Consider the following 14,930-nt stretch of genomic DNA (forward strand, 5'->3'; position numbering starts at 1 on the left):
ACAAGGTTAATTCTGGGCAGAGTTCTGTGACACACCTCTGAAGTCTTCCCTCAGGTCTGACACTAATCCATTAATTGGCTCCTTTGGCCTGTAGTCATTAAACTAGATATGACTTTTTTTTTTTTTTTGGCTGTGTTGGGTCTTCGTTGCTGCACGTGGGCTTTCTCTAGTTGCCCCGAGTGAGGACTACTGTTCTTTGCGGTGCGCAGGCTTCTCATTGTGGTGGCTTCTCTTGTTGTGGAGCATGGGCTCTAGGCGCACAGGCTTCAATAGTTGCAGCATGCAGGCTCAGTAGTTGTGGCTACACGGGCCCTAGAGCACACAGACTTCAACAGTTGTAGCGTGTGGGCTCGGTAGTTGTGGCTCGTGGGCTCTAAAGCAGAGGTCCCCAACCTTTTTGGCACCAGGCACTGGTTACATGGAAGACAATTTTTCCACTGGTGGGGGTGGATGGTTCAGGTGGTAATGCAAGCGATGGGGAGCGGCAGACAAAGCTTCGCTCACTCACCCACTGCTCACTTCCTGCTGTGTGGCTCAGTTCCTAACAGGCCATGGACCGGTACTGGGGGTTGGCGACCCCTGCTCTAGAGTGCAGGCTCAGTAGTTGTGGCGCATGGGCTTAGTTGCTCCACAGCATGTGGGATCTTCCCGGACCAGGTATTGAACCTGTGTCCCCTGCATTGGCAGGCGGATTCTTAACCACTGCGCCACCAGGGAAGTCCCATATGACTTCATTTAATTACAGCATTATCTAGCCCACATTTACCAAACTTCTCTGAACTAGTACTGCCTTATAGTGATCATTGCCTTCCATTTAATTTTCTACTCCAAATTTTTTTAGTTTGAAACATTAACTTTCTTTACTGAAAACCAGAACTTTAGATAAAATAACTAATCTTTTAATTTTTAGTGTCTTTCTGCTTTATATTAATAGAATCTGGCATCAAGGAAACTTTATGTATGCTATGTGAAAAAAGGTATAGTTTTTAAACTTATTTTATACCATGTAGTTCACATTTAACCTTGGGAACTTGAAATTTTGATACTTTAACAGAAATTATTTAATGGAAATTATTATTCAGCTCCAATGTTATTACCATGACGTATTTTTGGAATGTGCATGCTATTCTTTCCCAATATCTAATATACTGGTGATCTTTTAGAGAAGAGAAACACTCTAAAATAAAAATACTTTCTACAGAAGTAGGCTGCTCTGAAAAACAGAAATGACAATTTTTAATTATTGTGGTATAAAATTAAAACATCAACATTGTAATATAAAAGTTGTACTCATGGTAATCATCAAGGTTAATGGTTTACCCTTCATATACAAAAAAAAGTGAAACATTAGAAGCACATTAAAAAGCAAGACAAGGAAAACTACATAAAGAGAAGAGAGAGATTATATATATAACACATGTAAAAATCTTACCTCCTCACAGCATCGCCGGCTTACAATAGCCCTATAGTCAATTCTATCCCAGAGTTTGTCCCTTAACTTTAAGAAATCAGGGAATAATTTTCTCCAGTTTTTCCCTAAAGCCCATGGGAAAATTTCATATTTGGATTCTTCTTCATCTTCTTCAACTGTATTAGCCAGATACCTAGCAAAGAAGACCAACAACTCAAAAAAGAAATGGGTAAAGGACAGGAACAGACAAGTTCACACACACACACACACACACACACACACACACCAACTTGTTTATAAACACATAAAAGATGTTCAACCTTATGCATGATTAAAGAAAGGTAAATCAAAAATAGAGATACAGTGAATTTTACCTTGTTGAGTTCTAGATACTTTTATATTCCTATCAGTCTTGAGCTTTGCTCTGGTATGCAGTTATATGGAAACAGTCTGATCCTTTCAAGTCTTGCTTTCATGATTTGTCAGGTGGATCTGGAGTAATGTTCAGTCTGGGGCTAATTTCTCCCCACTAAGGCAAGACGTTCCTGAGTACTGTATTCAGTACTGAATTACTCAGTGTGAATTATAAGTTTTTTCAGTCTGGCTGGTGGGAACAGGCACTATTTCCAGCCCTGGGTGAATGTTAGTCACTGTGTTCCCTCTATTCTTACGGTCTTTCCCTACACTCAAATACCTGAGGGGGAATCAGGCATGCATAAAAGCAGGAAAACCGGACAGATAAGAATAATCATCAGTCAATCAAAACTGACTCACATGACAGAAGTAACAGACAAGGATACTAAAACAGTTATAATTATTCCAGATGTTCAAAAAGATTAGACACATTGAAAGTATACCTCTAGAGATGAAAACTATGTGTACAATGAAAAATACATTGAGTGGGGTTAACAGCAGATTAAATTTTGCAGAGGAAAAGATTTGTTCATTGAAGACATAGCAATATAAACTATCTAAAGTGAAACACACAGAGAAAAGGAAACAAAAATAATGAACAGAGCATCAATAAGCTGTGAGACAACTTTAAGCAGCCTAATAAAGGTGAAATTGCAATCCCTAAAGGGTGGTGGGTGGACAGAAAAAACATTTGAAGAAATAATGACTGAAAATTTTCAAAATTTGATGAAAACTATAAACCCACAAAGAAGCTCAGTGAACTCCAAAGCACAAAACATGAAGACAATTATACTAAGGCATATCATAATTAATTACTTAGGACCAGTAATAAAGAGAAAATCTTAAAAGCAGTCAGAAAAAAAAATAAGACATGTTAGATAACACAGGAACAGAGATAAGGATGGAGCAGATTTCCCACTGGAAACAATGCAAGCTCCATAGATGACTTTCTAAGAAAAACAGGCGACTCGCAATAAAAAAAAAAATTACAAAACATACAAGGGAACAAGGCACCATGAACAGAAACAGTCCTTGAAGTGTGAAGATACTGGAATTAACAAACACCCAAGAAAAGGGGGTCTTAAAAGCAATCAGAAAGGAAGGCAAATGATCCCAAGTGGAAGGTTTGAGATGCAAGAAGGAATAGTAATCAAAGATATATAGATATATGGGCAAATCTAAACAAATGTTGAATTTATAAAACAACAATAATAATATCTAACCTTTAAGAGAGCATCAGGTAGAACTAATAGAATTGCAAAACAAGAGAATAGAAGTTGGGAAGAGTGATTAGAGTTAAAATGCTTAAGGGTCTTGTAATTAAAAATAACTAGGGCAATTGCTAAAAGAATAGGTATAGAATGTAAGATTTCCAAACATGTAGAGGAAAAAAAGATGTCAAAAGTAAAAATACTAAAATCTCAATCAAAAAGAAGATAAAAATGGAGGGGAAAGAAGAAAGAAAAAAATGGGACATAACAAAATACACAACAAGATGGTAGGAAAAATGCAAATATATAAGAAACAATAGAATATTATTCTACAGTGAAAATGAAATGAACTATAGCTACATGTATCAATAGAAATGAATCTCAAAATAATATTATAAAGCAAAAGAAGAAAGTTACAGAAGAATGATAATGGTAATTATGGTGTATAATTATTTTATTATATAGCCCCCAAATAGGAATAACCAAATAATATATTATTTAGAGGTATATACATAGAATAAAGAAAAGTAAGAAAATGATTACTTGTGGAAGGGAGGGGACTCTAATTGGGAAACTGTGTGCTGTGAGTTTCTAAGATTCTGGCAATGTTCTATTCTTGAGTCATGGGTACATGAGTATTTGTTTTGCTTCTATTCTTTTACAAACACATACGTATACATTCCATACACTCTTTTGTAAATATTTCACATTAAAAAATTTTAAAGGCACAGAAGTGTATAATACGTCTCTATTCATGTAATATACACACTGGTTCATATATAGAAAATTATTTCTAGACACATACATATGAAACTGTTAACTGTCCTTGAGGAGGGAGGTCAAGGTCTTGAGATATGAGGAAGACTTACTTTTAATTGTATACCCTCCTATATATTTTTTAACCATGTGCATATTCATATTTAGTTACATTAATATAAAATGAGTATGTACATATTTTTATCCTCCCTTAAAATAAGTATTTTAATATTACCTTATTATATTGCATTATATATATATTACCTTATTATAAAGCACCTCATTGTTAAACCCATTCAGTTATATGAGTCAAATCATGTCCTTTGTGAAATTACATATGAAATTTCATGCTTGCGGATTACGAAAAATCTATAATGGACTATGGTACTCCAGTATCAGGACCACATTATGATTCTATTCTACATTAACGATTTTTCAGGCTCAAGGTAATGAAATATCTGTCTCTTACACATGTAAGTTGTCTTCTAATTTGAAATAGATTTTTCTTGGAGCAGAGTCCATTTCTTTTGCATCGGGTTAATTATGTTTATTCAAATAAAGAATTAAGAACCTCCTATGTCAGCCACTGAAGTATGCAAAAAAAGTAAGATACACATTCCTTGCCCTTAAGGAGTCTACAGTCAAGTAGAAAAGGCAATCAAGTATGAAATAAATACATAACTGAAAGAGAATATAGGAAAATGATAATAGAAGTTCAGAGTGTTATAAGAATATATAGAAAGGAAAAGGAGTTGAGTTAGAACTGTGGCTGAGAAAATATTTAATGAGAACTATTGAGTAAGGTTGTATCAAAAGAATGATTAGATATAAAAATGTAAATTATAATTCATGTTACTTTTCATATGGAGCTTATAATACAACATGCAACGCAACCTGACATGCTACTACACAGTGTAAGGTAACACAGTGCTTTGCTGGTAATAACTTTACAAAACTTGTCAAATCCAATTTGGGGCATCTGGTAAGATTTAAATAAAGTTTCTTTTGGTTTGTTTTCAATTTTCAGGTGAGAAAAAAACTATAAAATACATATTGCATCAACATACAGATATAATACTAAGAGACATGTAAACAGCAGCTTAGTGTTAAATGGCTGAATTTGGCTATTGGCAAGTCACACTGAATTTGCTGATTAACTTTTGTGACCTTGGAAAGTACTTAATCTTCCTCAGTTTCAATTTCCCCATCTGTAAAATGGAGATAATTTTTAAAATGTATCTTATAAGGAAGATTAGATGAGTTTATAGAAAACATTTTTGTGATACCTTGCACATGATACTCAATATTAGCTAATACTATTATATTCCCCCCATTTAGCAATCATCAACTCAAATTTTATATTGAGTTCATTTTTTCCTATGCATGGGGAAATGTGTCTGCTGAAAACATGCAGAGATAATTTCTTCTAGTCCTATTTCTTGAATCACTCTTTGATTCTGAACTAAACAGACTTTAAATAAATTCTTCAGTGCTAACGGTTGTTGTGGTATTCAACTTAAATATTTTTATATGTAGTTCCCTAGTTAGGTACTTAAAATTATATTAATATATTCCAAACTGCAGCATTATATCAGGTACTAGGTAGAAAAGATTTTGATATTGAGATGTCTAGAGCATTTTCCACAAGCTGTTCAGTGTAAAAGGGCAATAATGATAATAATTTTTACTATACAGTAAATTTCAAAGAGAATATTCTGGCTTTTAAAAAAATCTATAAGTTCAAAAGAGGAAAATTTGGGATAATTTATATGGAACACTATATAAATTATGGAAATGTGAAAGGTACAATACAAACTCAAGTAGAATACTGAATAATAAATGTTAGGCATATGGCAGGATAAGACCAGTGAAAAGAACATAAGAATATCCTATTAAAGTAAAAAAATATATAGCTTTTAAACAGGAAGGCCTATTCAAAGATATACGTCAGGTTTTAAACAGCCTCTATTTTAAATAAGGTATTGTATATATTATAAATAACTAGCACAAAAATCACTTAGTAGAAAGCATACTTACAGAGCAATAAAGAAATTTATCCTGGTATGCTCATTTATAGTAAATTTAGCTCTCTTGAAATAAACAAAGGTCATAGCCAAAAGATACTATAGGGAAAAAAGTTAAAAGTTAGTATTAATGTTTTGCTTTCATAATAAAACTGCTTTAAAATAGTTACGTTTATAAGCTAAAATAAAGCATTATTTATCCTTATTATAGAATTAGCTATTTATTCGAGTTCTTATTTTTTGGCTTTCTTTAATCCATATGAACAGTGAGAAATAGTTCTGGATCATTTATTATTAAACTATAATTTTAACCTCTAAATTTTATTATTGCCATCTATTCAGACCTATAGAGAAGCTGAAATAATAATCAAGTGAATAACCATACATCCTTCATCTAGATTCACCAATTGTTTTTCTGTTGCCACACTGGCTTGATGTATGTGTATATGCAAAAATTTTTCCCCTCAACCCTTTGAGTTAGTTGCAGACATCCATACTCACTTTTTAAAATAATTTTTGAAAAATAACATCTAACCAGAGATTAGAACAAACCTGGCTCTATTTTCATTGGAATAAAAGTGTTTTAAATGTACAATTAGGAAGACATATGTCTAGCCTGCTATTAGGACCCATGCCAGGTTCTGCCTGTTCAAATTAAAAACAAGTTATGATACTGATATATTGATAATAGACTCCCTCTCATAAAATGCCTAATTCATGCTACCTTCACAGGTTTGGCCACAAAGGTGATTCCAAATTTTCAAGGTAACTTTCAGTAGAGGACTCTTGATATATTGAGTGTTAAGATACAGTACGCCTGGTTAGTTACTTTAAAGGCACTGCCCCCTGCTGTCCAACAACTTTAATTACTGTAAAGTGCTTAAAATGGTAAAATTTAAAACTTTAGAACTCCACATGAACTGGATATTTTACATTAAGGCATTACTGTCAATTTTTAAAAGCATCAGTGACACTGATTATGTTTTAAAAGATCTCACCTTTTAGAAGTACATCTTTAAATATTTATGGATAAAATGTTAGGATGTCTGGGATTTGCTTCAAAATAATCCACGTTTGGGGAGAGAGATTAGAAGAAACAAGAATGGCCATGAGTTGATCATTGTTTTAGCTGGATGACAGGCACTTGGAGGGTCTTTGTTCTATTCTACTATAAGTTGTATGTTTGAAATTTTCTAAAAATTTTCAAAATTAAAAAAACCCTCTGATTTTATTTTTGTTATCTTAAGCTTAAAATAAGAGTTCACATCAATATGAAAATTAGTGGGTATTTAATCATGAGCTAGTCTTCTGTTCATTCCCTTTTCTGTTGGTTGGCACTTTTTATGTATGTATGTATGTATGTATGTATGTATGTATGTATTTATTTATTTATTTATTTATTTATGGCTGCATTGGGTCTTCGTTGCTGCGTGCCGGCTTCCTCTAGTTGCGGCGTGGGGAGGCTACTCCTCGTTGTGGTGTGCGGGCCTCTCACTGTGGTGGCTCCTCCCGTTGCAGAGCAGGGGCTCCAGGCATGCAGGCCTCAGCAGTTGCAGCACGCAGGCTCAGTAGTTTTGTCTCGCGGGCTCCAGAGCGCAGGCCCAGCAGTTGTGGCACATGGGCCCAGATGCTCCGCAGCATGTGGGATCTTCCTGGACCAGGGATCAAACCTATGTCTCCTGCACTGGCAGGCGATTCTTAACCACTGTGCCACCAGGGAAGTCCCATTGCATGTTATTTTATTTTATTTTATTTTATTTTATTTTATTTTTATTTTTATTTTTTTTGTGGTATGTGGGCCTCTCACTGTTGTGGCCTCTCCCGTTGAGGAGCACAGGCTCCAGACGCACAGGCCCAGTGGCCATGGCTCATGGGCCCAGCTGCTCCACGGCATGTGGGATCTTCCCAGACCGGGGCACGAACCTGTGTCCCCTGCATCAGCAGGCAGACTCTCAACCACTGCGCCACCAGGGAAGCCCTGCATGTTATTTTAAATGTGATACGAAGTCATGCTGAATTTTCTGATATGACTAACTGGTCTAAGATGACATTTATAAAGCTGAAATTCTAGCTGATCAGCTAAACCTAAATCGTATAGAAACATCACAATCCCTAGTATATAAGTCAGCATCATGATGTTCTTTTATGAAACACTGATTCCTAAATAAAGAACAAGATAAACTAATTTTACTCTACAAGATTATTGGGATTTGTTTTATCTATATTATCTACAAAATAATAAAATGTGTAACAGACTGCCTTAGTGGGATGAATCTCAGATATTATTACCTGATAAAAAGTAATAATTCTGATCAAAACATATTAAGCCTAATATAGCCAATATTTTATAACTATAAATGGAGTATAACCATTAAGAATTGTGAATCATTATATTGTACACCTGTAACTGATATATTATACATCAACTTCAATTAAAAAAAAAAGCAAAACAAAACAAAAAACCCCCCAACCACCCAAAGAACATATTAAGTCTATATTGATTCTTGTTTTAAATCAAACAGATATGGGTTTAAGGTCATTTAATCAATAATATTTTACAATGCCTCAAGTATAGATAGAATGAATCTATGTTGTATGCTAATGGATTCCACTTTGAAGGAGCAATGTAGGCTAGTTCTTTTCCTAACCTTAATTAGTAAGATAGAAAATCCTAAAAAGGTTCATTAAAGTCCTGATAACCTAGTAACATAATAATGCTGGTTAATGATTATACTGTTAACAAATTTACCTTGTCTGCAATTTTACAGCAGCAGTCCATCCACAAGAAATCTTGAATTAAGTCATCATCTACAACAAAAGATAGCTATGACTTGTCTTTTGAAAACAGGTTTCCTTTTGAAGAATTAATTTTTACATAAGGAGATGATAAATGATGCTTAGAAATCAAACAAAAATGGCAGGACCAGGGTTGTCCAAGGTGTAGTTTTCAGTTCTTTAGTGTGTTTGCCATCGCAAGTGCTGTACAAAAAGCTACTGCTTTATTCTTTGGCTTCCCATCTGATTTGCCTTAATATATAGCCCAGACTGGAGGAGGAATGATAGAAGTGTTTGATTTATTGAATATTTCTATAGCTCTTTTAGAAATATGTCTTGGGTAGCTGTAGATGAGCCTTTGTTGTTTTCCAAAATCAATCTTTAACAGGTGGAAATGGAATCTGATAAAAGATAAGTCTTTAAGATATAATGACTCAATGAATACTGTTTTCTAAATATGTTTTACTTTTTTTTAAACTACTTTCTCCTTTTAGGTACGGGGTATTTTTAGTTTTGGGTTTTCTCTTCTCCTACTTATCTCTGTCCAATTATCTATTATCCAAATACACATGAAAATATCTATGTAAAGGAGATTCATAATTCATTAGTTATTTGTAACTAACATTTAATTTTGGAAAAAACTGATTATGACAAAAAGATCAACAAACAAACATACTGTTAAAAAAGAATAACATCCAAAAAATAGGTCAGAAACACTCATTTCAATTTTAAAAGGCTAAAATATATAATCCCAAAATATATGGGTAGCTGTCAGAATATAATTTGAGAAAGATCTACTTTTTTCCATTTCTACCTGCATTTTAAGTTAAATAAGCATAACTTCTTGTTATATCCTAGAAATATCATCAATGTAGTCAAATAAATGGAAAGTTCCAAGTACTGCTTTTTTGAGAATAATTAATTTCTGCCTTGTTAATTCCATTTCTATTTCTTAAATTACCTAAAATGGTAGAGCCATGTATTTTCTCTTATTTCTCACATTCAGTTACAAATAATAATAAAGGTTGTGGGTAATAACTTCACTCTGCTCTTAATAAAGAGAGAGGGAAACTTTTATTAACAGCATTCTAGATCCTGACAAGGAACATCTTTATAGTTCAACATTTTCTACCTGTATTACTTACATTTTGTCTTCTATTATCTTATTTTGCTTTTCTTTAAATCTTAACCAGCTTGCCCTCCTTTTTTTTTTTTTTTTTTTAAAGATTTCTGTCCTCTCAGCAGGGCAAACACTCTTGTCCCCAATTCTCTCCTCCTTTATGCATATGCTTTCCTCTGTAAGCAAGGAAGGCTGTTACCTGGATCTACCAGACTGTGATAGCTACTTGATTTGATTCAGTCCCACAGATACTTACCAGAATCCATCTATCCAACCCTTTATTCCATCTACCTTACTGCCTTACCTCAAAAAACAAACAATCCTCTTTCTTGGCCAGTATAAGTACTATAAAGAAGTTTCTTTTTGGCTATGTTTAAGAAGCTTATTAGCAAAGTAGTACTGTTTCATGATCTGAACAAATTCAAACTCAATTTCAGTATATGAGCATGATGATAAAGCATAGTTAATTTTTAATAATATTCCCCAGATATAATATTGAAACTTATCTAGGTTGACTAACCTTGCCAGTTTGCTCAGTTTCAGCACTGAAAGTCCTGGGAAACCCCTCAGGCCGAGTGACACTGGGTCAGTTGGCTCACCTGAGACTTTATGTAGTATTTATACTTTAGGTCAAACAAAACTCATGCTATGACCTTGAACTGACCAGAATTTACATTTGACACTTGAATTTAAGTAGTCTAAAAGCTAGATGATGAATTTCTACTCTAAAAGTAATCAAAACAAACATAAATCCAGCATTGAGGGGAAAAAAAAAGGACTAAGGAAAAAAAGGCAAATTTGGTTGGAGATAGAAAAGCTGACATAGAAAATAACAGTATCCTCTTTGATTATTATAAAAATGATAAAATAGATCTTATATTCTTATTTTTAAGTACTCTATAATTACTCCTATTACAATATTTTAAACCTACCAAATAATTTAAAGAAAGCAGTCATTTCCTGACGCTGTATAACTAGACAGGGTCCTTTGGGGCGTTTAGACTTGTTGCTACTACGTGCATTTTTTTCAGTTGCTGGCCAACCATCTTTAAAAACAGGACGCTTCAGGTTAATGGGTTTTTTAGGCTGATGTGATCTATTTGACCCTGATTTTACATGTACAGTGACAGTAGGTGGTGTCTCACAACATAGCTGATTATGCCTCATTTTGGTTTCCCACAGTTCCTGTAAAAATAAAACACACAGTTATTTATCACACTCTTGTTCACTTCTATATAAAAACAACAGATTGGATGACACTATCAGATGCAGTCATAGGAAATGTTACTGAACTTGCTACTAAAATGTTAGTTATGACAATGACTCACATGAGAAACTGCTTTTAGAATTTAGTGCCAAGAAAAGCTATGCTTCCTTTGGGTAACTGATATGCCTTCTCTTCCCAAATAATAAGATCCTGCATACTATTTTGCTTTGACTACTAGGGAACTCAAAAGCAAATTTTTAAGTTAATTATAGAAACTATGCTGAGTTTATAATTTGCGGTATTCTTTTTTCCTGATAATTTTTATTCTGCTTGTATTGATAATTTTATCATATTATTATGTCAGCTCAAATTTTTTATACAATAAGGCAAACTACTTCCAGAACTACATTATTATCAACATCAATTATTATATTAAAAAGCAATCTCACACACACAAAAACATATTTTCTAACTGGTTAATTCCCTGATATGTTATAAAACTCACTGATTCAACAAGTATTGATTGTTATTTATTGAAAAGTTAAATACAATTCTAGCAAAGAAATACATGGTATAAAGTGCATTGAGGGATTCTCATAAATTGGTCACTTTAATGTCTTCTTTTTTTACCATCTTTATTGGAGTATAATTGCTTTACAGTGGTGTGTTAGTTTCTGCTTTATAACAAAGTGAATCAGCTATACATATGCATATATCCCCATATCTCCTCCCTCTTGCGTCTCCCTCCCACCTTCTCTATCCCACCTCTCCAGGTGGTCACAAAGCACCCAGCTGATCTCCCTGTGCTATGTGGCTGCTTCCCACTAGCTATCTATTTTACATTTGGTAGGGTCACTTTAATTTCTAAAGTTGTGAGTGTATGACTATGCTATTTGAGTGGCCAATTACCAGTGTGAATGAATGTAGACTGTTACAGACTAATAAAAATTGAAACAAAGTTAATCCATCAATATGTAACAATATGCATAATCATTACCATGTTTGGTGGTAATTAGTTCACGTGATTACTAGTTAGCATTACTTTTACGGTCAAAGTACTTATAGGGTAATAGGAAATGTAGTTATGAATAGCCAAAGCAGGAAACTACTCTAAGACCCTAATGAGAACCTCTGAATCCATAACTCACAGTGACCCAGGCAGCCATGCCTCCCTTGATGTTCAAGGAGTCAGGTACAGATTCTCCTTTCTGACCCTCAGAAACTTCCCTGCTGAAGGAAGGAATGGAAAATAAGATTGGATATAGTGGGGCTAGATCAGCACTGTCCAATATGATGTGAGTCACTTTATATTTCTAAAGCCACATTTAAAAAGTACAAATAAGCAAGTGAATTTAATTTTAGGAATGTATTTTATGTAATCTAGTATATCCAAAATATCATTTTAACATGTAATCAATATAAAAACTAATGAGATACTTTACATTCTTTTTTTCATACTAAGTCTTTGAAATCTGGTGTTTACACTTACAGTGTATCTCAATTTTGGATATGCTAAATTTCCAACAGTTAAAGTGAAATGTAGTCTTACCAAAACAGTGATGTGGTACATAAGGGGAAAATATTTTACATTCCTTCAGTATTTAATTTTAAATTAAATAAAAGTAAAAATTCAATTCTTCAGTTGCACCAGCCACATTTCAACTGCTCAACAGCCACATACGGCTAGTGGCTACCATATTAGACAGTACAGGCCTAGATTATGAAGAACTAGGCAGAGTAAATTATATTAAATTAATTCTATAATTGCTTCTCCTCCCTCTATTTTGCTTCCCTCCTCTCCTCTCATCTTTCTTCCTAGATCCTAAGGTCCAAGCAAATCGAAGGCAATTATGGAGTTGAGAGTGGGGGAGTGCTACAAACTCCATAGAAAAAGGAATGGGTGATAAATTGAGCCTTGAGACTTGTGTTAAGAACGTTTTGCTACTTCCTGCCCACCTCATCTGGGAGACAGCTGGAGGTCTCATCTGCATCTTTTTTTTTTTCCCCCTCAAAGAAAGAGCAACCTTACAAATCTAGATGGAAAAAACTAAATAGTCAGGCTTCTCACATTGGGGTGTGGGGGTAGGCTTGGGGGAGTGGGGGACAGATGTGCCAGAATATAGAATAGCTGTGGCATATCTCCCAGGATGTCAGTTTTACTTAATGTTACTTAATGTTAAGTAACTTAAAATAAGTTAAGTTACTTAACTTATACTGTTAAGTAACTTAAAAGTGTTGCTTTGTTAAAACAACCTTGGATATATCATGAAATAGAATGCAAATTTTCTATCAATCAAAAAAATGAATGTTTTACACTATTCTGCTTCATATAAAATTTGAGAAAACAGAAAGAGGAGGAAATTCCTCAAATAGAGATTCACTGAGATTAATAACCAAACACTGGCAGGAGAGTTATGGAGAAGGACCTTAAGGAGAGAAGCTATCAGTGCAACATTTTGGGCAAATTCCAACTTGAGGTAACTTCTATATTTGCTCTTCATTTAGACATACTAAAAGAATGACAATAGTCAAATGAGATTATTATTATTATTATTATTTTTAAGTTTGGCCGGCCGCGCGGCTTGCCGATCCTATTTCCCCGACCAGGGATCCAACACGGGCCCTGGCAGTGAAAGCGCCGAGTCCTCACCACTGGACCGCAGGAGAATTCCCAAGAATTTTTTTTTTTTTTTTTTAAGACAGAGGATTTTTCAGCACGACAGAAGGTAGAGGGACAGAGCCACCTGAGAATATACGGTAAAATGCTGGAGAACAGACCTGGATTAAGACCTGATTCTCACTAGCGATTGGGTCTTAGGCTATTTAACTTCTGGGAGCCTCCATTTTCTCACTTGTGATATTGAGATAATAAAAGCAGCTTTTTTTTTTTAAAACCTGGTACATAGTAAGTATTCAATTAAAGTTACTAGGCATTGTTAATACATATTTTGTAGGCTTAGTGAGGAAAGGAACTATATGGATAATGCACAGTGCTGAATGCTTAGCAAGATCTCAATATATGGCAGCACTATTATTGTATCTTTTTTACAGGAAGGGTGTCTTCGAAAGAAAGAGTCCCAATATGACAGATAACCAAATTTCACCTCAACTAATACATGTAATTTAAATGTTAAAATTTTATTGGTAACAGAGACCATAGGTATTTTTTTAATGTGCTCATGATAAAGAATAAAATTTGTAAAGATCTCAATTTTAACATAGCATGGGTTTATCAGTTTTTAAATGTTAAATTACTTCTAAAGTTTTTTGATTTTTTTTTTTTTAATAGAAGCTAGTTGGCCTCCAGTCGTACTGGAAATGTAAGAAAGGGACATTTGTAAATTTTGATAAATGGGCCAAGGGCACAGCACCGAGAATACAGCAGCTCAGGTCTCAGGATTCTGGTGGAGATGCTCCTGCGAAAAAAAGATGTGTTTAATGGGACGCGAGGAGAGGCAGGACGAACTCAAAATACCACTATCCGGCGCCCAGCAGGGTAAAGGCAGGCGGGCGGGCGGGCTGCGGGAAGGTACGAGCTCTTTCCTAAGGGCCTTCCTTCCCGAGGAGGGGAGCGCCCGCTGAGGAGAGAGCACGGCTAGCACTCGGGGACGCATCTCCCCCCCACCCCTTTGTCCCCTCCCCTCCCCCGCCCACTAGTGAGCACTACCAGCTGAGCCAAAGAGCACTGTGCCGGCGAAGCCAGACAAACCCGGCCGAGGGGGGCGCCCCGCCTCCCTCTTTCTACTTCGCCGCCGTCCCCCGCCCCGCGGCCCTACGCCGGCAGGCGCCGTACGACCGCGACGCCCCTACTGCCCGCCGGTACCTGAGGCGGGGAACTCACGGGCGGAAGTGTGTGTGGAAGGGGCCAAGACGCCGCCGCTGCCTCACACACTGAGGGCGGCGTCGTTGGGGGAGAGAGGGGACGGAGGAACTAGGCACAACCAAAACTGGAGAGTTGCCGGCGAGGCCCGAAGCCGGGACGCGAGCGGAGAGTACCTGCGGAAAACCGAGG

At 35.5% G+C, this 14,930-nt stretch overlaps 1 protein-coding gene across 1 annotated transcript in view; it reads right to left on the minus strand.

The window, feature by feature from the left end:
- SPDYA (speedy/RINGO cell cycle regulator family member A) overlaps positions 1 to 10,910 on the minus strand; it is a 31,875-nt gene extending 20,965 nt beyond the window's left edge. Inside the window, exons 1-4 of the mRNA XM_081254060.1 lie at positions 10,644 to 10,910; positions 8,566 to 8,624; positions 5,830 to 5,915; positions 1,433 to 1,604 (exon numbers count right to left, since the gene is read on the minus strand). Of these exons, the coding sequence (XP_081110186.1) occupies positions 1,433 to 1,604; positions 5,830 to 5,915; positions 8,566 to 8,624; positions 10,644 to 10,878 (552 nt within the window). The 5' untranslated portion in view covers positions 10,879 to 10,910. The remainder of the gene's footprint in view (positions 1 to 1,432; positions 1,605 to 5,829; positions 5,916 to 8,565; positions 8,625 to 10,643) is intronic.
- Positions 10,911 to 14,930: the final 4,020 nt, after the last annotated feature.

The sequence above is a fragment of the Mesoplodon bidens genome (genome assembly GCF_964165515.1).
Source record: "Mesoplodon bidens genome assembly, chromosome: 14".
Taxonomy (NCBI): domain Eukaryota; kingdom Metazoa; phylum Chordata; class Mammalia; order Artiodactyla; family Ziphiidae; genus Mesoplodon; species Mesoplodon bidens.